Genomic DNA, 26173 nt, shown 5'->3' on the forward strand with positions numbered 1-26173 from the left:
ACAAACCAGAAGAGCAAGGAACATTAGCTTGGGACAATTTGTGAGTTTTCCGAGAGCAATTTCTGGTACCCATGGTAGTCCTACTGTAGATAGAGATGACTAAGCAATATTACTTGGTCGGATGAGGTTGCTGATTAACACAGTGAGCTCGTAACGTACATCTCTGACTCTCAGAGCAAGACATTTTACAGAAAGTGTTTAAAGTGTTTAAAAGATTTCAAAGGTTAAAGGAAAAACAAGATAGAAAGAGGTCCATTCCTGTAGTGAAGCACTACATGTGCTTTGACAAAGCTTATGAGTTTTAGCTTTCTCTAAAAATCAGAGTTTTTAAGCACAAGAATGGACTATCTTGACAACTTGACCATAGAAACAGATGTTGAATGAATGGCCAGAGAGTATCTTGATCTTTTCCTCTCCCACTATGACTTTATATTACTTAATACATAGGAGATCCTTTCCAAGGAAGAAATCTTCATTAGAAACAAAGAGTGGAATTCAGCCAAAATTCTTTGGTATTTTGAAACTCCTGATAGAAAGGAGGATCTTATAACAAGGTAGTATCAAAACCACTTCATACAATAAACTAAGCACAGTTGGAATGTATTTTTCAAAACTTATTTCTGCAAGAGACTTTCAACAAAACCTCGAATAAGAAATCCCTATCCTTAGACCTTTGCTGTTATTCCCTTTACTCTTTTTAGATGTTTTTTCCACATCAGTTACTAGTTTGACTTCCTTCTTCAGGATCAAATAGTTGAATGTAGTTAATTCCAAAGAAAACCACGAGAAGTTAAGGCCATGCTTTCACAGCTTTTCCTGTTCTACAGAAATGATTCAGCTGCTTCAGCCTTTTGGGGACAGTACTTATAACCAGAAAAGTTATTTATAACTAAAGCATTTTAATTTTTATGTGAAAACACTCAATAACAATTCATTTGCATTTGAACAATGTCATGGCTCCCTCTAAAAGGACTGTCAGCAAAATGTTATAGTGTCATTAAAAAAGTTTCTGCAATGATTAGTGCCTCTTGTTTTATGACATGCAGAATTCAGCAGTTTCCTTTAACAGCTGTTTTTTTCTGCATCGCTACCATTCTAAACGCATAGTGACTAAACAGTAAACAGTAAAGTTAATTAATTTAAAATTTCCAAATATGGATAACACATGGATACGGCATACATCCTTAAATACTTTTGAGTTCAACAAAAGATATGTAATTATTAATTTCATAAGCTTACACTAAAGAGGAATTTATATTTTCCTCATAAATCTTACTGTTTTCCACATAAGTAGCACCTCATTTTTGCAGAGGGATTTTATCTCCAAAAAATATTATTTCAAATAAGTGTTAACATAGGTTCAAAAGCAATACATCACATTTGTTACCAGCAGACCTAGTACACTATTCTTCCTCTTGGATGCTCTAGCCTTATGTTTCATATGACAGAAATATTACATTGCCATCAAGTTTTCTACCCTCTCCCCTAGATTACTGAGAAAAGAAACTTCTAAGACACTAACACAAGGTGACATATATTTATATTAAATGGGAGATTTTTAAAAAAATTACTGCTTTCAACTTATAACATGAAAAACAAGAACCAAATCACAAGAAATTAACTGTATTGCTCTTTCCTGCTGACAAGTTGAAGTCCATGCAATTATGTTATATGTGAAATATGGATTTTTATATAAGGAATAATGACCACTGTGTAGTACGTGGCTAATGTTTTTTTTTCATCTTGGTGCAAAATACTATTTCCTTCCCAACATCTTGAACAAATTATAAATAATAAAATATCAGTACACCAAAGGTGTGAGGGGATCTGTATAAATCTTCCTTTTTATTTGTTCACTAAGTTCTTAGGTCAGCTCTTGCTAACATTTGCCAAGCATACTTCCGAGATGACTTTAGGGAGAAGGAATTGGATTCTTGAATAATTTATTTCATCTTTAAAGGAAAAAAGAAATTACTACAGCCTTCCTATTTCTGATTGGGATGTTGCCCTTGTATTACTTCACATTTTCCCATGATAATCTATTTTTTCTGATTTATGGGTTTTTTTTTCCTTAATAGTTATATACATTCTGCACAAGAGAAATGTATTTCCATAACATAATATCAGCTAATAGTTCAAAATATTTTAAATGTGAATTCAAACAAACAATTGAAGAAGAGCTATTTCATTGCATTTATTTTGTGTTCAACAGAAAAAATTTTAAAGTACTGGTAAGTGGATTACTTTTTTCCACCACACCTCTCAAGACGTATGGAAATGACTGTGTCAACACCACTAGCATTCTAGGTAAGGACACATTAATATTAAATTATGCTGTAAAAATATTCTTTGAAAAGAGTTTATTTTTTCTGAGCAGAGCTGCTACTGTTCATGTTTACTTGTTATCTCAATGTTTTAAAATTAAATAATTGAATGTCTAATTAATCATTTTTAGAACTTTATTTTAACTTCTTCCAGTATGCTAAGCCAATTCTCAATTCAATTCCAACTCGATTTCAAATTCAAATGTCTAATGTCAAGTTCTCAGTACTTTAGTACCTAGTAGCAATATGTCTTATTCTGCACAATGACTTATGTTTAGAAATTTTTGTATAACAATGGCTACCTGCTGAACAGTAAATCTTATACTAATAAGCAGTATTGAGGGGAAAAAAGCTGTTGAAGAAAACTTATTTTATGCTAGCTCACTGACTTAAGCTGCCAATGAGAGAGGAGGGAGATTCTTTGTGAAGATTAAAAATCTTCAGTAATTTGGAAAAAAAAAATCGTGGCAACATCCCCTAAAAATATCAACACATTTATACAACTAGTCAAAAGCAAATGAAAAGAGCACACAATCAGATGAAGAGCATAACAAAAAAAAATTGAGAAGTGTCTTGTTAGAAATTATCAAGACCTTTCCTGTAAAGGATACAAAATTTGGAGGACAGTTGTTTCTACCATGTTTTCTCCTGCATCTAATAAGAGGGGGAAAGGAGTGAAAGTAATGTGTCCTATTTCCTTTTCCAGAAAACAACAAGTAAACAAAAATAAAAATATTATAAGAGATTTCCATGGACATCTTCAGGCAAAGACACCACTTAGAGCTGAAAAAAGTCCATCTTAACTGAAAAATATGGTGTCCATTTACTTAGGTGAACATACAGTTCATCAACATTTAGAACAAGAGAGTAATTGGAAAACCTCTACATAAGACTTTCAAGACAACACCTCAAATTATGTCTAATGATTTTAATGGAGTGAAATGTTTGTGCCTTAAAAGTTCACATGCAATTTAATTAATAGTTATTTTAGTGTTAATTTCAGTAAAAACAGATCTGGCCTCTTACAAACACAGGACTTCAAGAAAGGTGGAACAGAAGTATATTAATCTAGAGCTCTAATGAAGCTTACTAGCATCAGGAATTAAAATTAACAACAATGATAACCCACATATGACAAGACAAAATCTCTACAATCAATATTTAGTTAGAAAGTATATTATGCAGTTTACTGGATCTGTATTTGGGTACATCTCCCTATCTATTCTGCCAGGAAAAAAAAAAAAAGTCCCTCTAAAAGAAGAAAAAGTATATCAAGAGTATGCCTGTGATATAAAATAAATACCCACTAGGAGCATGGCTTCATGTTTGTCTTGCACATATGCAATACCAATCTCCAAATGAAAACCTCATTGCACATGAGTCTTGAAGTCTTATTTTACAGGTGGTTTAGAGAAGTTTGTATTTCTTTCCTTCTTCAGTCAGACTGATACTTCCACAAATCCAATCTTAACATGTCATAAATGCCATTTTTTAGGGGTTTGCTTTTTATATAATAACAAATTTACAAATTTCAGGCAGATAATTACAGTTTAAATTATAAATGAAAATATAGGCATATATACACACACACACACGAAACATGATTCAAAATACAAATGGGGTGATTTTTGTAATCAGAACTGCTAGCACTTAAGATCCCAGGGTTCTAGCACTGAAAATAAAATGTTGCAGTACTTGAATTCTCAGATGAGTTATAACAGGAAACAACCCCCACCTCCAAACCCTTCACTAATCTGCTTTGCCATGACAGAACAGACTAGAAAAAGTTTTAAAAACTGTATTCTTTTTGTTTAAAAATAGAGATAAAACAAGAAAACCTTTCATAAAGGTTTACAGAATATATTTCCGTTATGACATGACAGTAGCATCGTGGTTCCTAACGAACGCAATCCCACAAAATGCAGATACTTATCACTACCACAATTTTCCAAAAGGTTGTCAGCCATCCAAGATCATATCCAATTTCTTTCTACATGGGAAATGAGAATGGAGCAGAGGGGAAGAATGCTGCCACCCGCTGAGGTCCACTGCCCTCACTCCAAGCAGGAAGGAGAAATGGGCAAGCCAACAACTGCTTTCAACCTTGCTGAATCCCTGACTAGCATGGGCAGAATAGGAAGTATAATCGTGCAAATCTACAAACTTACTTTTCCTTCTCTTAGAAAACATAAAACCAAACCCACACCAAAAAACCCCCTCCAAACCAAAACCAACCCAACACCAACCCCCCACCTCCCCTAATGCCCCCCCAAAAACCCCAGCCCATCCTCAACACAGTCTGACCTTTGCATTGTGGACAGTGAAATACTGGGAATCAACTATCTGGTATAATCAACAATACAGCGATACAAACATATGTCAAAAATCACATACACACAATGAGAACAGAGGTAATAAATGGTTTCGGCAGAATAATTCTCAACCCCAGAGCGAGCTGTGCAGAGGAAGAAAGCTAAAGGAAGCAGGGAACTAATTTCACAGCGCTGCAGGGGTCAATGCTCTTCCATGACTACTAGCTGTTGAGAAGCTGAAGTATTATTTATCTGCTTTTCCCTTGTTACCTATGGATGCCTTTCATTGTTATGGACTATTAGCTGTAATCAGAAAGCCCCGGTGTGTTGAGTGCTGCCTATCCAGAATACAAGATACAAGCATTGGCCCACAGCAGCTGCACTATCAGGCTGAGATTTTGCCCATCATCCCTCAGAACAGCACCTCCTGTAAGGATCCTTCATCCCTTTCTACCCAGGCTACACTCCAGAGCAACTCACTTTCCAGCTAAAGAAGAGACAGCTACATAGACTAGACTATTTCAGTTGGAAGGGACCTACAACAATCATCTAGCCCAACTGCCTGACCAATTCAGGACTGACCAAGTTAAAGCATGTTATTAAGGGCATTATCCAAGTGCCTCAAATACTGACAGGCTTGGGACATTGACCACCCCTCTAGAAAGCCTGTTCCAGTATTTGACTGGAACATAAGAGTTATGAGGAAGAAATGGGGTCATCAGGATACAGCAAAGCAGTCAATTCCGTGGTAGAAATGGTGAACCTTTTGACTCTCGGAAAAAATAAACTTATAAAATATTGTACTAAATTGATTCCAGGTCAGCCTGTAATTAACGGGAAACCTCATCCCCCTCGAGGCTATTACTTCAAACTGTGCAAAACTGTAGTAGCTGCTTAACTTTTCAAATCACTTACAGAATTATAATACTTATTGACACTATGATGCCTTTTCCATCAATGTCATGTGAAAGATTCAAATGGAATTAAGAATAACACTCATAGGATCTAGGAACCTTGATATATGGGGTATGTTACAACAAGAGAATAAGGGAGTTAACTGTTGACAGAGTGTGTCTAGCCATTGAAAAAGTAAATGTATTTCCTATATCCAATTAAGAATGGTATATAATTTCTAGAAAGTGGGTCCGAGGCTTGGTTTTACATTTGGCTTCAATATTTGCAAAAGTGTGCATCCACTGTGTTTATAGATGAGATATAGCTTTTTCAGGAGACATTTAAAAGTATATCCAACAGAGAACAGATTAATTATATACTTACGGCATGGGGTGTTTGGTCTGTTCACAAGTTGTGGGAACGCAAAAATAGCTAACAACTCTAGTTCATGGCTTTGATTTTGTTCCTTTTCTTCAGTCTGGTCAGCCCAAACTACTGATTTTTGTCTTTGAATCAGCTGCTCAACCTCCCCAAATTCAGTCTCAGTTAAATTATTTGTCAACCCAGCTTCTTTCAAAGTCAGGTATTGCTTACGAAGAACTGGAAGCAAGGTATTTAGTACTCTGTAAAACAAGAGGCAAGACAAATATGACAAAATCATAACTCATCTGATCCTTACCAGCACTGCCACTATTAGTAATACAAGGGATTTTTTGCCCTTCTTCCCCCTCCAAGTTCTGCTGTGTAATTGATTTTAGTTTATTTTCAGGGAATACCGTAACAGTGAGGAAATTTTTATGACTAAGTAGAGTGACTTTTCTCTTTTGCAAAATCTTGTATTTCACTCCAAGCATTTACTATAGTTTTGCCTCAGTGTCCAACAAGATCTTCAGTCCCTCAAACACCACAGAAATAGAGTCAGTATACCTTGATTGAGTTCTGAATTTCTAAAATTAAGTATCAGATAAAAGAAGAAGAGTATATACCAAATAATGTGGTTTAAATCAAGCACACCTTAATTAGATGTATATAAAACCTTATTAGAAGCTTAGTCCAAATAAATTTACATACTAGGATCTTTAATTAAAGAATGGAATACATTGAGATCCACGCACAACTGCAAACCAAATTAAAGTGACAAAAGTTTAAGAACTCTATCTGAACACAGGAATTCATTAACTGTGGAGTTAGCTGCAAGACTAAACAGTAGGTTCAAGCAATAGGGAAACGGATATGTGTATAAAAAAACAAAAAGCAACTTTGTAATTACTAACGACATAGCTTAAAATGGTGCTTTCAGTTTTGCAGGTTTATATATTAGGTTTTTTGTAATGTTTATGGTAACAGTCTTTTCTCCAAAGGAAGAAGAAGAGCTGGCTATTTCATTTTGGAATGATTTAATTATAAATTTAATATACTGATTTGTTGAACAGATTTGTGATTACTTCTTGTTCCTTATGTCACACTCTGAAAGCTAGTCTCCAACATTTTCAAGAGAGCGATAATAGAAAAAGAGATGATGTTTACCTGCAAATTCAGCTTTTTTCAGACTGACTAGCTATATAAGAGTTTAATAGTGACAATTTTTAATACAGGCAAATTAATTAATGTCTACAGTGCAAGGAATTAAAAGAGAACACACACACATATAAAAAAATCAATACTGCTATTCAAGGCAGAAGAGGAAAATAAGACACCACGATCTATTGAACAATTTGTAAAAACTATGCAAAGAAGAAAATTAAATAGAATTAAGAAGCACTAGAGTATCCCTGCAGTTTCTGTTAAACAATGGTGGATACAGACCAATATTTATGAAGTGATTATTATTTTACATATCTTTTTGCTTAAGAAAACACAGTTCTAACCTAGAAAAAAGTTTGAGAAAAATCTTGCTTTTGTTTCAACTAAAACTACGTTCTATACATATGTCTTCTGAAGTTACAAGTGTCAGAACAGAAGTCTTATCAGGCCTGCTATGAAACCATACTTACTTTTCTGTCTGCTTATAATGCTGATCTTGAAGGGACACCAGAGATAACATGTGCTCAATCTGGGCTTTCAGGTCCTTAACTTCCAGGTTTAAATGGCAACACTGCAGATCTTTACAGAGTTCCTTGTGAAATTAGCAAGGAAGGAAGGAAAAAAAAAAAAAAAGAAAAAATCAAACAACTGGACATCAAACTGAAAGTGAGAAACTAAAATTTAAACTAAAAATTAATATTAATTCATCCTATATTGAAAAGTAAAGATGGAGTGGATCTATATTATTATAATAAAGTTTTATGGTAGAAAAGTATGAATTGTTTGATTCTTATTTACATGCATAAATATTGCTTTGTAGATTTCCTTTGACCAATAGTGGGTGTGCTGTAATTAGCATTAAGAATCCAACAGGCACACATGTATGCTTATCTATGCATGCCCAAAAATATGCTTGCCTCTTCCTGTGCACCTGCTCCATACCTGAATTTCAGTGACATTGTCCAGGACAAGTCTTCACTGTATTCATCCTCCTGAGATGTCAATATGTTGTTTGAAATATCTTAATTTCTTTTAAGGTATCAACAAATTCTAGTCATCCCGATAAAAATACAGGTATTGAAATACATTCCATTATGCGAGTCACATAAGTGCTCATTACACTTATCATTTATGCCTCTCCAATTCCTGGCTAAAACTAAAAGGCAGGGAGGAACAACCCCCCACCTTTCTTTTCCTCTTCTCCTTCTTTCTGCACAGACCTTCATCCCTTCCCTTCTGCCAGCTCCGGTGCTTGTCTGAGGCTGCACTGAGCTGACTTTACTTGCTAAAACTTGGCAGAGAACACAACTTCCCACTTCTTTCCCCCTTCCCACTCCTCCCCTAACACCCTCCAGAAAAAAGGTTTTTTTGGCCAGGCTAAGAATTAGGTTGTCACATGGTTAGACGAGCATCAGGAGCTACTGTAAAGGCAAGACTAGAAGTGTATGGGCAGGAGCAACTCTCTGGCAGCCATCTGAACTGCTCAGCCATATCATACTTATTCCCCTGTAGCATGCATTTTTGTATGTAATTGTATACTTTCATGAACAAGGACTACTTGCACAAACAATGAAGTACTTTTAGGGCAGAAGAATGGAAACAGCTAACACTAGAATTTGAAACCATCCTGAAAGAATTAAAGCAGAAGCCATGAGTAGAAACAAGACAAAGAAGGGGGGGGGGGGGAATTCTTAACTATAGTCAGATGTTGCCTACAATGCATGAAATCTGCCCTTGAAGTGAAAGGCATTTTACCTTTGGAATACACCCATCTTGACCCAGGAGGCGCATTTCATTTTCAACACGATGCAGCCAATTGGTATTTTCCTCAAAATGTTTGACCTCTTCTTCTTTCTTCTTCTGCACGTGTACATGGTGGGTTCTAAGCATTGCAAGCCTTTGATCCCGCTTGCAAGTGGCCTAAAGACCAGCATTTAAGGGGAAAACTTTCAAATGATGTTCACAAATATCTCTATATAAAAAAATATTTTTTCCATACTTTTGTACTCAACTGGGCATAACAAACATTGTGCATATTTGACCAGTTTAATAAAGCTGAAATAGCATATTCTCCTTATGGGCGTTACTGAATTATATTTAAACATTTTCAATTTTTTTTTTTCATGGAAGCCCTGATAACAGAGAATATAGGTCATTTGATTGATTATTCCTTTAAAGAATAATACAATGGATTTGATAAATTTCTGTTCTAGGCCATAATTATCTCAAGTTGGAAAGACTGGAAAAACTACATGTACACATACAGACAAACACACTTCTAGATACAACATAACCTAATAATTTCTAGTAACTTAAGCACAAATATGAAGGAGAATTTTTTTCTGCTTTGTTTTCCTAATGCAGTATGTCCTAGAAAAAGCCCACTAAAGGATGAAGTATTTGGCAAAAGGAAAACCCTCTATCTTCAAGCATCAAAATTCCTCTGATGCTTCTCTGAAATCTGACAACAAAAAGGCACAAAACCAGCAACAGCAAGCAGGATATGAATGAGGCAGTGTCCTAACACAGCAAAGGAGACTCTTTCTATACAGAGGACAACTACAGTTTGCAGTATACTTTAAAAATCAGGTCACTAACTCAACTAGTCATAGAGAACATTAACTTTAGATAGAGCTCACAGAGTTCAGCTATGCCTAAACTTTAGTTAGTTACAAAAAACCCCAAACAAAAAACCATAAACATTTGAAGTATATTGCTACACTCAACAAAAACAAACGTACAGAACCCAGTTAGTTTTTTAAAGTTATATAACCTAAATCCCTACATCTGTACGTTCCAAAATTAACACTCTAAATGAAAACTTCATCAATTAGATTAAATCTACATATTCAGAATAGCAGGCCAAATTAGTTCTATTATAAAAAGTCATAAGAAACTCTGAATGTACCTCCCTTATGTTGCACAAAGCAGAAATTACGCTAACTGGTGCCTTTCTGAACATACTGTAGAAAACAGGAACAGTACGCAGAGAAATGCAGATTGCATTTCTTAAGCTGACTTTTCAAAATGCTTACTTCAACACATGGCATGCAGAACACAGCACCAGCATGGTAAAGACACCTGAATTACACGTGTGCTCCAGGCAACTAACCAGGTCAAAGACTAGATTCTGGCCAGAATTTCACTTTGCTTTCTGTTTAGACTGTCTTATCTGCTAAAATGACAGAAGATCCAGAGAAGACAAAGTCACTTTGTAAAGGACCAGCTCCTTAGGGAAAGTACCAGGAGGAAGAGTTAACTGTCAAGACTAAGGCTCGCAATGACCACTGGTTCCCTCTGACCAGTGAGACTAGGGGAGAGCTTTCAGGACTGCTGAAGCAGAGAAAGTCAAATGCATTGTTTTGCATACTTCAGCTTTTATACAGTGCAGGAGAGGCATTAGGATTGAAGGTGGTACTGACAATATCCCACCATTTGATGAACCCATCCCATAGGTTCCCAGGAAGAAAGGACACGTTACATCAATGTGCTACAACAGAAAAAAATATGGTTATGCATGCTAGCTGTACACAACCTCTGGAACACATGTAGTCCCAGTCAAGATACTTGGTTGCTACTCTGTTTTGTAATTGAAAAAAAAATCAGAAGAGATATAGAAGAAATATCTCTCCCAGGCTGAAGAACTGGGACATATTCATCAAGTGTTTTTGGATCCAGCATGGGCAACTGCAGTAAGCAGAAAAACTGAAACCAAAATAGACTGACTGCTTTCTAGGAATATGCTCCTTTTCCAGACAGTAAAAATAATGTTAAAGTGGCAATCAGAAATGGAGAAGTAATTTTAAATCTAATATACTTTTTTGAAAGCCTATCACAGTACCAGCAGTCTTTTGCCATAGCTTTAAAAATAAAAAGATTGTAAAACAGATTCCATGACTGATGCAGAAACCTGCAAGATAAAATAGGTCAAAACTGAGTAGACTTCTTCAAAGTCAGCAAGATAGTTAAAAATAACTATAACACAGGGGCATATATTAACTTTTTATGTTTCCATACAAAGAGGAATGCTCTATACATGTTCTCCTATTGGCACAAAGGTTTTCTGGCTGACACTGCTGTAGCTGATACCTAACATGCAATAGGAAAACAACACAGATGCAGAAATACAGGTAACCAGAGTGGAGGAACAGGCACTAGGCAGGAGGATATAAACAGGCTGTTTAAATAGGCAGCATCCAAGTTCTAAAAAAAAAAAAAAAAAAGCTGGAAACAGGGGCAGTTATGTGGAAAATGGAAGTGATTTATTACTGGTCCAGGATGGACTGAATTTCACAAGATAAACTGTGATAAAATTTTTGCAACAAGAAAGCGTTTGTAAGAACAAAGATTAAGGTAACCTAAACTTATGTGTAAGTTTTTTCCTTCTGTCTGAAATTATCATTTTGAATTAAAGTGTTCAAACTGGGGTTGTTCAAGTATAGATAAGATATCATTTGCTTCATGTTAACTTAGCTAAAATCATTATTATATCTAGTTACCGAGCACGGACAATTAAGTGTAAAATGAGAAAACACTTTTAAGTAAAACTTTTCCCTTAAAAACTAATATTTCGGAAATACCCCTGTGACCTAACAGTGTATTTTACAGAGCGAAAACCCAGAGGCATTTAGGAAAATAGCAATTGTGTAAAAATACAAGGAAGAACAGAAGCATTATAGTGCACAAGGGAAATGTGAGCAGTCACTTTGGTAATCAAATGACTGGATTCCAAATTAAAATCCCATTTGTTCCAAAGTAGTCACAGAAGGACATTTAATTTTACCATTACAGTGACTTACTCTTGTTAATAAATAAGGCATCATACTTATAGGACAGTGACCCTTGACCCTTAGTAAATTACATCTATAAGTTAACTAATGGCAAAACCAACATTTGAGTGCAGCACTGCTAACATTCAAAATAAAAGTTAAATCAGCTCATAAAAAACATTCATATGAAATAGAGTGTATGAAGGTGTAACTCTTCATTATGAATAGAGATACAGCTATGCTCCATTGTAAGCAGCATTTAAAAGTATGGCACTTGAATTTTACTTTGGAGTTTCTATGGCATAAAAGAGAATTCTAGAACACATTAGTCACTTGAAATATCTTCATTAATGACAAGCAAAAACGTGTGATATATTTTAACTTTGACATTTATCTAAGGACCAAATTTCATGTGAATCACTGGGGAAAAAAAAAATAGTCATATGGTAAACTATCATTTTCGGCCGAATACAGATTGTTACTGTGACTAAGCAAAATCAGCCCCACCCTCAACTTCGTATCTACATAAAACATATATTTCTTTAAGCTGACTTTTATCAGAAAAATTAAGATGCTATCTAACCATGCTTACTTATTTCTACTTTGATTCTTCTAAAAAGACACGAGCATTTAATGCTGTACAACAGCAACTGTTCATTCTTAGCCCCCAAATTCTTCTCTTAAAATTAGAGGCAACTAAACGTAATTATTTCAGTTCACGACTCTGTCCTTAAGCAGCTATCCAAACATTTTCCTGGTGACAGCTAAAAACATCAATGATAAGAATCCGTCTGGTTTAGCACAAGGTCCATGCTTTTCCTTATGAAACACAAAGGGATTTCTTAGCTTGATAACAGCTTCAGTGGCTGTACCATACATACATTAACATGCTTTAGTTTTGGACAAGAGCATCATGAGTCTCCTAAGTCTAGTCAGGTCTTAAATAGCCATGACAATCAAGCCTACATAAGGACAAGTTGAAAAGTTTTCACAATTATCAGCAATAAGCACATCAACAGTTTTCTATGCAGTGTGGAAGAAACATAGCACACCTGCCATTACTACTACATTTTCTGTATTAGTGACAGAAAATATTATCTGAGTGATAATCAGTGTGTCCCATTTTAATTAAATATTTAAGCATTAACTAATTATATAATTACTTAAGCAAAACTCATACATTGGTATAGCAAAATGAAGAGAGATGATACCTTGTATTACATTATAGAAAACTCACCTTTTCTACTCTTTCTTCAGAGCACATCAGTTGAATTTGTTCATGACATTGTTTCTGGTAATATGTCTTCAGTGTGTTTTCTTTCAGTTGCATTTCCAACTTGAGGTATTCTTTTCTGATTTCCTCACGGTTTGCAAACACATTTTTAAGGATTTCTTTGTATCTATTAGAACCAAAGGATAAGAATAAATAACAGATTACTTACTGAAGACTTTTTTTTATGACCATCTCCTTTACAAGGGGAACTTTCAATTCCAAGTTAATAAAATAAAAAAATTAAGAGGAAAAAAGTAAAGCCTGTTATAGACAAGCACTAAATAAAGTGTCACTACATCAGTAAAGATTTTATGTACTCAAACTGGAAATGGGATGTGAAATTTTGAAGGAGTCATTAAAAATAAACCTTGTTGTATTTATGAAGATGACACTGGGATTCAGAAGACAACTGGAATTTCTTCACATAAGTCTCATCTCTACCTCCAAAAGATACTAAATACCTATGTTCTCTACTTCTTATATCAATTTATTAAACAGATCAGACTACTGTTGCCATAGACACACAAGGTCTCCTTCAAGAAACCTGCTAGCTATCTCTCAAAAAAGGAAAACCACAAAAGAGCCTTCAGTTGCTCACTTTCTCTGAAGTTCTGTTGTACAATTTTAATCACTAATGGACAACAAGAATCAGAACATGAATCATGTTTTAACACATACTAGGCTACTAGGGGGAAAAAAACAAACTAGTGATAGAAGGTATTTAAGAGTTATTCCAAGGAGACCAATGTTTAAATGGCCTCAAAATCTGCTTATCCCTAGTCCGCAATGCAAATCAGAATAACAAGGATAAGGAGAAAGCCTGGAAGCATTACCATGTTGCAATAAGTTTCAGTGGTGGTACTTTTTCACTTCACTCCTGAATACTGAAAATGCAGTACAGAATAGCCCAAAAAGATACTGTATGTCTCAATAATGACCAACCTTATACCCAAGCCATTTCATAACATCCTATTGAGTTGTTAGAACTTTACATAAGAATAAAGGCACAGTTTAATACACAAATGTTCTAAAGACATGCAACATGAGGCCATTATACAGTGTCTAGTATAAAAGATCGTAAAATTAACTACCATAAAAATACTATAAAATGACACATAGTTCATCTAGAGAGCAAGTTGAAGAGACATTCTTGCCATGTAGTTGACTTCTTGCCACTGTCTTTCAGAAGTAGCAATTCCATTTCATAGTCTGAAGTCCAAATAACTCAGTCTTTTATTCTAGCATTTTATTACTCTCATTTTAAAACCAAACAGAATTAACAAAAGAATTCTTCTCTACAGTTTAAAAATGCAACAGTTTTACCTAAAGTGTCCAGAGAATGCTATCATATCCAGGTAAAAATGTGTACTAAAACACACACAGTATTTAGAAATAGTATTTCTTTAAAGAATAAAATAGTCAGCTGCAGAATATCAGAGTTCTTACCCTACGCTGTTTCTATCTATACAATCTGCACTACTACACTATCTACTATACAGCTGGTTGGAGAATTTTCTTCCTCCATAGTACCCACAGAAATGTGGTTCCTCCCAGCTGCCTGGGAAACACAGCAATAAGAAATGAATGTAAATCCTCTCTCTCAACTTCCCTCACAGTAAAACCCTGGGCATAATTTAAGAGAGGCTGCAGATTCTGATTCTACGTACAGTCACTGTGAGGAACTATTACCGGTAAATCAACCCTTTGTGTACTTATAATAGTCAATGTCCCAAATATAGCATCAAGTATAGACGCCTTTGCAAAGGTCCTTCCTTGAGCTGGATTCACCCTTCAGTAAGCACACTTCTATTCTTATGGAGTTATCTCTACCCTCTCTTCTTCACTTAAAAATGACAAAGTAATCCTGTAGGCACATCCAGAGTATGAACTCTGGACTACCTAGTCTCAAAGGGCTCGTGGACCTGTCGGTGGTAGTTCCAAAGCCAGTGGACACTATCTATCTCAACAAGCTCAAGACTCAAAGGGTTGGCAGACAATGCATCTCCAAGATTTAAACAACAGAGGGAGCAGGAATGACCTTTGGGTCTGAAGAAGCAAGTAGTGTAATCAGTGAACCTCTTCCAGATAACAGTGAAGTAAAAGCCATAGGTAATTGGACAGAAGCACAAGACTGTGGATAAGGCTCTCTACCTTGTCCCAAACAGAAGGGAGACGACAGCAGAATACCTTCAAAACCTGTAAATGAATGTGGAGGAAATCAACTCATCACCCACACCATCAGTAGGATGAACCTGACAGGATCCTCATGAGGAAGAAGAGAATGCAACATCTACTTTATTGCTGATCTCTAGAGGGAATGGGATAGGCTTATATGTGTCTCTACGGATATTCTAGAACATTAAAACCAAATCAAACATTCTCTGACCAACAAATCTTGGCATAGAATATGTCCAGCATTTTGAAAAGAATACGTCCAGCATTTTAGAGACCTTACCCTTGACTGATTCTTCCCATGCACATAGAATGAAATAAAGGGCAAATCACACAAAATTAAATTAACCTTAAAAAGACTTAGAGTGCAAAAATATGCAGGAAAACTGTCAGAACTATCAACATGACTTAGAAACCTACACTTCTTTCGAAAATTAAATTTAAATAACCTGAATGAGAGGTTTATTGAAACCTCTGGAATGCCAGTAAAATGAACCTCAGTTAGAGAGCATTTTGCTTTGAATGGGTTTTTAATTTTGCCTCAGAAGGTTTTCCAGGCTAAAAAAATACCACAATCAAAGGGCCAATAAAAAAAAAAGTTAACTGAATAAACCGAGGCAAATAATTCTCAGAAATATGTGATGAGATGTGCAGAGACAGATCCAGAAAGACTTTCACACCAAAACCTAACCTTCTCATGGAATAGATTGACTTCTGCAACAAATTCGTACATCATGTCTTAATTTGTTACTTTTTGTGTGCTCTCATGAGAGACTGTCACATCAAAAAAGACAGACAGGAACATCACCAAGAAGAAGAGACAAGAAATACATAAGCAATAGAAAATAAGGAACCTACAAACATAAATTAAACTCTTTGTGAAAAGAACTTCAAGGTCTTGCCTTTCTTAAACCTTGCAGGAAGGATACTAGTGAAGTAGTATTGGCCCGCAGTAGCAGCAGCTGCTGTCATTTGTGCAAACTACATTCTGTCTGCTCACAAAAATGACCTGTTAAGTAGCTTTGCTGAAAGCTAGCGTTCATGTGCTCCCTCCTGCCGCGGGTGCGTGTAATTTCCCACCCCCTGCCCCCTCCCAGATTACTAAAACAACTAAACTGGACTGTGAGAAGAAACACCACCGTTAGAACATAGGGTATACTTTTGGAATTTCTGTATAATGCACGAGACAGTCAATTTGTATTTGGTAACATGTTCCTAAAGTTATTAAAAAGAGCGTTCTAAATATTCTACTGTCCCTCTCCCCCAAACATATCACCTTGATTTTAAAAGTCTAGATCTTGACCAGTTTACTGATAACGTAACTTTAAAACTATAGTAACTTTCTCTTACTTGGAAGACATTTTTACATTTTTTGGTTTATGAAGATAAGCTTCCTTCCAGAAAAACAATTTTTTTTCCCTGTTATTAAAGGACTCTGCCTAGTTTTAAAACTCCTGTGAGATGGACTTCTATCATCCTCCAAGTAAGACTGTTTCATAGACAGATCTATCAGGAAGCTTTTGTTGCTATTACGTTCAACTTTTCCCCCCTTTAACTGTATTGTATTTCTTTATTACATAACACTTAATATAACACCACCCTATTTAGTTACATTTATGCTTCTATTTCTATCATAAGGTTATTGTTCAGCCCACATACAGACCAGTTGTTTGGCTATTTAGTTGGGTGGGTTTTTTTTTGGTTTTTTTTTGTTTTTTTTACACTCTGTATTTTTATTTGATGAATTTTTAGTTCATTGTCTGGCTGGCAGTTATTTTTCATCACTGGACTTTCACCAATTTTTCAGTGTTCTTCCTGATAACACCTTAGTGAATGACCCTGTCTCAGCCCTGTACCTCCCACAAATACAGATTTGCACCAACTATTTTTGCCACCACACCTTTCACAGTCACCATTTAATTTTGATCGGTCACTGCATGTGTGTGTGTACATATGTATGTATACATATATGTGTATACACACATGTGCACTCAGTTTTTTGAAAGATAGTGCTTTCACGTGGGGATCCTTCCAATAACACAAGAGTAACAATAGAAGTCAGATCTGAAAAGTCAGGGTGACTTAAAAATCTATTAATAGCAGTTTTGCTAAATATTGGCTCAGAATAGAATATAAATAGAAATGTATAAAATTTACATTTGATTTTAGTTTTTCTGTAAACCTACGTTACAATATGGTACTTTAAACAACCTAGATTAAAGATGGTTGTTATTTTTCTCCAAAATCTTTAGCTTTTGGTAGTAGAAAAGAACTTCTTAGCCCTACAGAGCTCTGGAGCTTCCTAGAACACTTGTCCTAAAATCTTTTGTGTTATTAATGGGAGAATTCCATCTGCATATTAATACATTGGTAGCCCTGGGACAAAAATACACAACTTTCCCATGAAATATCTTCATTACAATAATGAAGCTATTGATAAGCTTTAAAAAACCCAGCACATAAACATTTTAAAAACCACATGCGCACTGATGAAGCTCATAACTTTTAGTAAGATTCAATTCCCTATCATAAATACTTGTGATATCAGCAGTTCTAATTAAAATTTGATGGGAATAAATATAATCCACAGAATACTGGCATTGCTGCACTTCTGTCAATTTAATAAATACTTCATAAGAAAGTACCTATAGATGCAAGACCTTCACCACTGATCTGAATTGTGATGTCAGTGAGTTATGTCAGCTTCTTGAGGATCAGCGTACATGGTTATCTTGCAATGTTTTACTGCATAATTTGCCTAGAAGGTTAATATCAGGATACTTCCTCAAGTACACAATATTTGTTTTGTTTTAAATCCACCACCAGCTTGTTCTGAAAAGAAGTCATAAGTTATACAAAGCCACACCTAGTCTAAGTAAAGCAATGTTAAAAATGAGGAAGTCAATATTGAAAAGAGTAAGTTTGTTTTACAAATGCTTTTACAAGTTATGCAAACTCCAGTTCTGAAGCAAGAATCGTAATGTGATTAATCTACCTTTGTATTTCCACTTGCTGGTTGTTTGAAAGTACTGCTGCATTACGATTTTCAGGAATGCTTGCTTGCTTTTCTTCATATTCTCTTAGTTTCTCTTTCAACATTAGGATCTAAAACAAAACAGGTACCTTTTAGTTGGAATATAGTTTTTTTGGTTTTTTTTAAACCTATCATTCTGTGCTTACGTCTTGAAAAACTTTACAAATGGCAGTAGGTGATATTCTTCTTAGAATACAAAACATCTTTCTTACTTCAAAAGACTATATGGGAGAGGACAATAATTAGGACAATATTGCCTTATAGGTTCAATCCCATGAATATTTTTTTGAATTCAAAGTTATAACAATCCTTCAAACTTTTAACAATAGGTTTTGACATACCTCTTTCTTTTGTTCATTGCAAATTTTAACATACTGGCTTATGTGACTGTCCAAACTAACAACATTGCTCTTCAACTGTTAAAGAAAAGAAACAAGTTTGAATTTAAGAAGGCTCCTTCATGTTTTCCTGCATAATGAATACAGTGTAAGTACTAGATAATTACACTTGCACTATATTATGAGGAAATGGATGAATACAATTCTGACTTGCACAACAAAAATGAGACTCTCAGCTTTTGCCATAATCTGTTGCGTACCCATGGCCATGTCATTTCCCTCAACAGAACAATAAAAAAAATGATTATGTTTACATATGCAAGCACATTTTGCATTTATTCAGATTAGTTTTACTATTTAATGTATATGTTGTGCATTTTATTATAAAAACTATCTTTAAGTATACAACAAATCCAAACTATAGTCAACCCCATATTACATAAAATAAGTTAGGAGCTGCGATACAAAGGATTATGAAAAAAAAAATCATAACAACGTGGATAATAGAGAGCAGAAGACAGGACACCCCAGTAGCTTTTCATTTATCAATATAATCTCACTGAGCTTCTTGGATCCAGCTGAATTCTACCTGTAACAAACTTGGACTGGCTCTTGTACAACTACTCAGGCATTTCTTTAATATGCTTTACAGTTCTCTGAGAATGTAATAGTAAGATACTGAAACTGGCTGTGAATTCTACCAGCTGAAGATTATTTCAAAATTTGAGGCTCACAAAAAAACTCTTTCAAACTGGCAGCATAATCCCATTAATGAAGCTATGTTGCTTTTAGGCCAGAACTAGTCAGCTGTACTGTCTCTGTATCTACTACATCTATCACTCAGATGAAGAGTTGACTGTAAGAAAGAAGAGGTAATTGAACAAAATTGAGACAAAAATTAAGGAAATTATAATCTTCTAAAAGAAATAACTCTCCTACTCTTAATACTATATTATTATACTTTGACAAATGGTCAATAAATACCGACATACTCACAGAAGACTTGATATCCTTTGCTCGGTTTGCATACTTAAGAGTATTATATGTATCATCATAGAACATAGAAGATGGACTAACAGCAGCTATCATTATTGTTCGGCAATTTCCTCCAAGAGAATCTTTCAATAAACGAGTAAGCTTGCTGTTTCGATAAGGAATGTGCTGTTTCTTGCTCTAGAAAGAGAGTTATATGCATGTTTATGGATTAGTCTACTGTACTTTAAATATTCAGCTGCTTAAAAGCCTGCTTAGAATTTCAACAATGATACAAAACACAACAAACAGTCTCAGAACTTTTCTTTGACATAAGTAACTTTCCTCAAAATTACATATACATCTCAAACAGTTTTAAATCTCTTGGAACCGTTTAATACCTATATACACACATGTATTAACCAGGTTACTTTCTGATGTCTGGATACGCAACAACTATTTTTGTGATGTGGGCAACTAACAGAAAAGGTAAACTACATTAAACTACGTTCCATTCACAGAGTAATCGAGGTTGGGAAGGACATCAAGATCCATCTAGTCCAGTCCCTCTGCTCAAAGCAGGGTCAGCTAGAGCAAGCTGCCAAGGACTATGCTCAGTTCGGTTTTCAATATCTCCAAGGATGGAGACTCCACAACCTTTCCAGGCAACCCAAAGTCTGCTTTGTGAAGCTTTTTTTCAATCACATCTACAGAATCTTCATCTCACAGTACGAAGTTAGGCCATTAGAACCCCAGTCCCACACCAAATAAGTCAACATGAAGAATCTTACTTCTGTCAGTGGTACATATTCTAAATTCTGCCTCCCAGTCTAACAAGATGGTGATAAGATTGTGTGGCACCAGGAAGGGAATTAAGAGCTCTGATCATTTTCCCCTGCTATATGTGAAGGAGATCCCTAGCTGACCAGAAGGACAAAAAGGGTGTAGCTGAAGGCAATAGACTTGGCTTTGGTAAAAGTTCAGGAGGTTTTATCATTCTCCCATGTAACTGTCCCCACTCCTTCCCCTTGAGCTGGTGAGCCAGATCAGGAGACTAATTCACTACTGTGAGCAGGGGGTCAGGGGGTGGGGGAGTCTCGGGGCTGTGTGGGTGTGTGTAAGAGCACAAAAGGACAAGTTTGGATAGGTGTTGTTTTCTCCTATAAAAGCCTCCTCCCCTAAGATTAAAGGGCATAAACCTCTGGAAAAATCCATCCTTGTCAGTCTAGTTATTATTCATGCAAGCTTCTCTACATATGCTTGATTTTGAAAAAGGTGGGTAAGAAAAGCACGTACATTCATCTTTGACACTATCCTTAGGTAGCTGCACACTATTTTTGAGAACTCTTTCCCATCAGGACTGTCTTTCATTTGGCTATCACAGAGACGATGGTGGAAACCCATAAGAAAACTTTAAAGGAAAATGATGATGTGAGAAGCGTCAACAATGTAATCCCATTACTCAGTGAGAGCTTTCCTGGACTTCAGGCTTTAGCAGAGTTATATTTCAGAAGTGAATAATGTATACTCTGGAGTTACCTTAAAAGATATTAAATATTCTTTAAACAAATTGGCAAACAGGAATTTTGCTAGGCCAGATAACAAGATACTGAAGTAGCTATCTACAGCACTACAGACAGAATCTGTGGTAGGATATCGACTCCCCCTATCATCCACAGCCAGAATGCCCTTTCTCACTCTGCAGGCAGCAAGAAGAGTTTACAAGGAATATCATAGGAAGAACATTGTTTTCAATGCTGTACATGAGCTCTGGTATTATAATTTTAGTTGTAGTTGTTGCAGGAAATCAAAAAGCATCTATGTTTTATTAAATGACTGACCACAAAAAAAAATTTAACACTGAAAAAAATGGGTTTTGTTAATATGCAAGAGCATTGTAAGACCAGGAGTAGCGTACATATAACTGGAGGGCAAGAACCTTTCTAATTAAAACTATATGAATCCTAGGCTTCCTGATTGTAGGACAGAAACAAAACTTATTCACCTCTATGACTAGCCTATAATAAGACAAAACCAAAAGCAGCTAAAACTGTTTAAAGCCTTAGCATTTCTATTCTAAGTGTAAGCAACAAAAACCAAGATGTTTTCCTCCAATATTCTTATACAGACAAAAAACTCCCTGTAGTTCATTTAAATAAGTCTTTGACTTAAGGCAGTCAAAGGGATGCTGGTTCCAACATCAGTATCAGCAGAAGTGAAATACATAAGGATACCTAAAAAAAGTAGAAGTTAAATTTCAGCACTGGTGCTAATGTGGCAAAAGTGAAGTTGCAGATGATTCAGCAACTGAAAAGGTAAGGCAAACTTTTTTTTTTGCTCTCCCCAAAGTTTACAGAATTTTTTTTTTTTAAATTAGAATGACTCTATGTGTACCTTAAGTATATGTTTTTTTAATATATTCTATTAGGATATCCCAGGAATAAATTTCAAAGATACAGTAAGAGTCAAACCAGATATGACATAAAGAAGTAGTGCCATGTTTAATACTTACCATTTTAAAAAATGTTTTAACAACACTAGGAGGTGAAGATTGCATGGGAAAGCAGCACATACCTTTGGATTTGCCAAAGCATTAATGACATTTCCAAGAGCTAGCAGGGAGCGGTTAATATTTGTTCCTTCTCTAAAACGAGCCCCCTTGGCATTTGTCACGCTGGCACGTTCAGATCCTGCCAGGTCAATGAGAGACATTTTGGCGATGCGAACATTTTGATTAATACTAGCTGTTTTATCTTGCTGCCTTAGATAAATCTACAATAAAAAAAAAGAAAATAATTAAAAGTAACCACTAAGCAGTCTGTTGTTACTCTAAGCAGAAAGTTAATTTTACAGTGTAACAACTGTTTTCAGAAATTCTTACTGGAATCCTTCTCGGAATCCAAGTTAAACCTTTCAGTACATATTTAACACCAACAGGCAGTTTGGCCTAATGGAAAATACTGAATCCATTTCTGACACTTACCTCTTAAACTCACCTGCTTCAGGTATTAGTAGGGAAAAAGCAGCAGAGTGTGGTTGCACTGGCTTTGGCTGGGATGGAGTTAATTTTCTGCATAGCAGCCTGTATTGTGCTTTCAGATTTGTAACCCAAACAGTGCTGATAACACACCAGTGTTCAGCTTTTGCTGAACAACAGTTGTACAGCACCAAGGCGGTGGGCAAGAAGTTGCCATGGGACAGCTGACCTTAACTGACCAAAAGTTTCTCCAAAGTAGCCATTGCTTGAGGACTGGCTGGATATCAGTCTGCCGGTAGCAAGTGATTGCTTCCCCGCCACCCCCTTCAGTTATTAAGTGAACCACAAGGTATTTCCCTCTCACTTTTGCCCTTTTGATTCTCTCCCCCATCCTGCTGCAGAAGATTAAGCAAGCAACTGGCCTGGGGCTTACCATACTGGCAAATATTGGTGAGCTTCAAACTAATTTTATAGCTAAAATCACTCTTGATTCTTCCACACTCAAGATGTATACCACACTATTGCGCTTTAAACGGAAAAAGGTGTTCATTTTTTAAAGGCACCTTTAAGAGTATGCCATAAAGACATATGTATAGAGATAAACCAGGAAAAAGGCTGGACTTTCAGTGATTTAGACTTAACTGTAACTACCATTAATAGGAGAACAATACTTATTTACTGCTGTGAAAACACATACTACTCCAGGGTCTTTTGGAAAGCTGTGACCCCTGAGGCCACTTGTTCCCCCTCATCCCTTCTTTTCTGAAATTTTCATGGTACAGGAGATATACAAGGAACTAAATGCTTTTGCGTCCTGCTGCTATTGAAGGTATTATTTCCTCAGGTTTATGAGGAAGTAGGCAGAGCATGATTATACAGTCAATAAGAAGAATTACAGTTGTCCTCAGATGGCCTTTACTTTTTCAGGATTCTCTATAAATTTCCCCTTCTTTTGTACTGAGTGCCTTGCCATTTGTAAGGCTAATGGTTACCGACACCTTCATGAACGCACTTTTAGACAGTGAATTGGGAAAGAATTGCCATACATGAGGTGATTGACTAATAAAGACAATATCTCACCAGTTCTGTAGCTTTAACCTTTGTGCATGAGAAATGAAGTCTTCACAGCAATTTGTAACAGAAAAACAAACGGACAAGTATTGGGAGTGAATAAAATTCTTATGGCTTGCCACAAAAGGTATGTCTATAGCAAATAGACATGTTTCCATATCAAACAATACAAGTAAGTTCTGTTGTACTGTTTCTATTACAACATTAAAAAAAAAAAAAAAAACAAGAAGAAAAAAGCCACTTCCCTGTACTTACCTTGGTAAAGTAGCTATCTCAGGCTGGTAGCACTTTACCAAAACCTGGTAACTATCATTACTGAAGTAGGGAAAGGTGGACTGACAGCCAAACTATGTTGTATGACTCAAGGTTTTATAAAAATTCAAAAGATACAGGAAATGCCCCAAAGCAGAATCTTTTCTATTTCTTTGTCCGTCAGCAGAACACTTTCTTACAGAACAGTGTGGCAATTGGGATTTTACTTTCAGATGCAGTAATTGCCTGACCTAGATAGAGATTTCAAACCTAAGACAGATGGTACAGTAAGGTAAAACTTGCATCTCTAAAATCAGCTCAGAACATCCTGGGCAAAGACTTTTACTACTTTCTGAGTCAGTTCCAGAAAATGTCCTGCTCCAATAAAGTTAACAACAAAAACGAAAGCCAGCATAAAAGACAGCCAATTGCTACAAACAAGAGCAACTCTTAAAATAACAGAAAACTTAAAAATGAAGAGGAATCAAGACAGCAGTAGGGATTTCTCATCATTTATATCTGTGGAACCAAAGAGGCAGTAAAGGATAAGCAGGTAAGTAATGTTTTGCAGAATGTCACAGATTTGTAGAAATAGATGAGAAACTGACATAAGCAATTACTTGTAGTACTAATTGACTAGTTTGTAATTATTTCTTACAGATGCCAACACTGCTAATAAGTGCCTCAAGTAGATGCAGCATTTAAGAACCTACTTTAAAAAAGTGTACAGTTGTGAACTTGCTTAGCTTAAACCAGTACACATTAAACAAACTCTGTTAAACTTCCAGTTGCATTCATTGGACCAATCTAGTTAGCAACAGTAATATTCCTTTCAAGTGCCACATGCAGATGCAGTATTTATATTAAGCATTTATTTACACACACATTCCTATAAGTGACATAATCCTCCCTTCTCCCAAACATAAAGTCACTTCTGTGAAAAAGGCTTAAAACCCATTCACTCTTAAAAGTACTATTATTCAAAGATTGCACTAGTTCATCTTTGAGAACACATATTAGTAGATATTTATATAAATCACACATTCAAGATTTAATTGTCTAACAAAACAAATCATGACTTTTACCAATAATTTGTGCACTTAACAGAAAATAACACTTAAGCAAAAGCAATTAAATATCTTGATTGACAGCTAGACCATCTCAAAAGACAAATGCAACAAACATTCAGGATTATCTCATCACAACAGTTAACTGGATTAGGAATATTGCAAAGAATACACACCAGAGAAAGTTTTTGGTAACTACAGTATCCTTGAATGGAATCAGTCTGACAGTTTTTGTGAATGAACTGTGCACTGGGACCGAAGGCTGAGTACGTAGCAGAACGTGCTTTGGGCCATGGCATGGCAATGCCTAATCTTTACATTGAAAGGTCTTTTCCTTCATGAAAAGGTTCTAACATCCAGACATTTGTCCATGAATATCAAGTTCAATCAAGCATACCATTTAACTGACTGCAGCTGCATATGGAGACTGGCTAAGAGCCAGTGCATTTTACAGAAGCGAGGCTACTTTGCTGGCCATTACTGCTATTGGGCACAGAAAAACAAAGAACACAGAGAGATTAGTCCAGAAATTACTTTGGCAGTTACCTCAAGCTCAAAGACAAAAATGTTCACACTAGTTTGAGCAGTCTTAAGAATTCTATTATCGACAATAATGATCTCTGAGAAAAATCATTCAGGGCTTAATATACATGAGCTGCAAAAGCATATACATGCTTTTGTATATGTAATATACAAAATATATATACAACATATACAGATGCTTACTGTAACAATATTTTGTAAACATTCAAAGGATTGTGATTTGTACTTTCTCATGCATCACACCAGTTTACAGTGTGTATATAATATGCACACCACAAAAATTAAAAAACAAAGCTTGTTCATTTTATAACATAATATGAAAGTAGTTTACAAAACTACTGAGCATGACAGTTTTCATTCAGTGCATTGCAAACAAGCTGCATCCTAAATATATATATTTTGTATATATACACACACACACACAGAAAATACATATTTGCTGTTCCTACAATACTTAGATATGAGAGGATCTTTGTTTTCACTATGGTTTTACTTATATTGCCAGAAAGTAAACAATCCTCTCACCTGCAAGCATTCATATTTGGTTCACTTTTACTGTCTGTAAGCTGGAAATACTTTGAAAAGATGAATTTAAAAAAAAATGTGTAAATCTGATTAAGTATACTGATCCATTTTTTGTCATACGTTCAA

The 26173-nt window shown here is 35.6% G+C and overlaps 1 protein-coding gene across 3 annotated transcripts in view; it reads right to left on the reverse strand.

The window, feature by feature from the left end:
- Positions 1-26173, reverse strand: part of KIF18A (kinesin family member 18A) — a 46421-nt gene that overhangs the window by 13848 nt on the left and 6400 nt on the right. For all 3 annotated transcript variants that reach the window (XM_072865092.1, XM_072865093.1, XM_072865094.1), the window contains exons 6-13: positions 22187-22384; positions 19637-19813; positions 18644-18718; positions 18264-18373; positions 13061-13223; positions 8810-8974; positions 7525-7646; positions 5915-6153 (exon numbers count right to left, since the gene is read on the reverse strand). In XM_072865092.1, the coding sequence (XP_072721193.1) occupies positions 5915-6153; positions 7525-7646; positions 8810-8974; positions 13061-13223; positions 18264-18373; positions 18644-18718; positions 19637-19813; positions 22187-22384 (1249 nt within the window). The remainder of the gene's footprint in view (positions 1-5914; positions 6154-7524; positions 7647-8809; positions 8975-13060; positions 13224-18263; positions 18374-18643; positions 18719-19636; positions 19814-22186; positions 22385-26173) is intronic.

The sequence above is a fragment of the Ciconia boyciana genome, chromosome 6, assembly GCF_034638445.1.
Source record: "Ciconia boyciana chromosome 6, ASM3463844v1, whole genome shotgun sequence".
Classification (NCBI taxonomy): Eukaryota; Metazoa; Chordata; class Aves; order Ciconiiformes; family Ciconiidae; genus Ciconia; species Ciconia boyciana.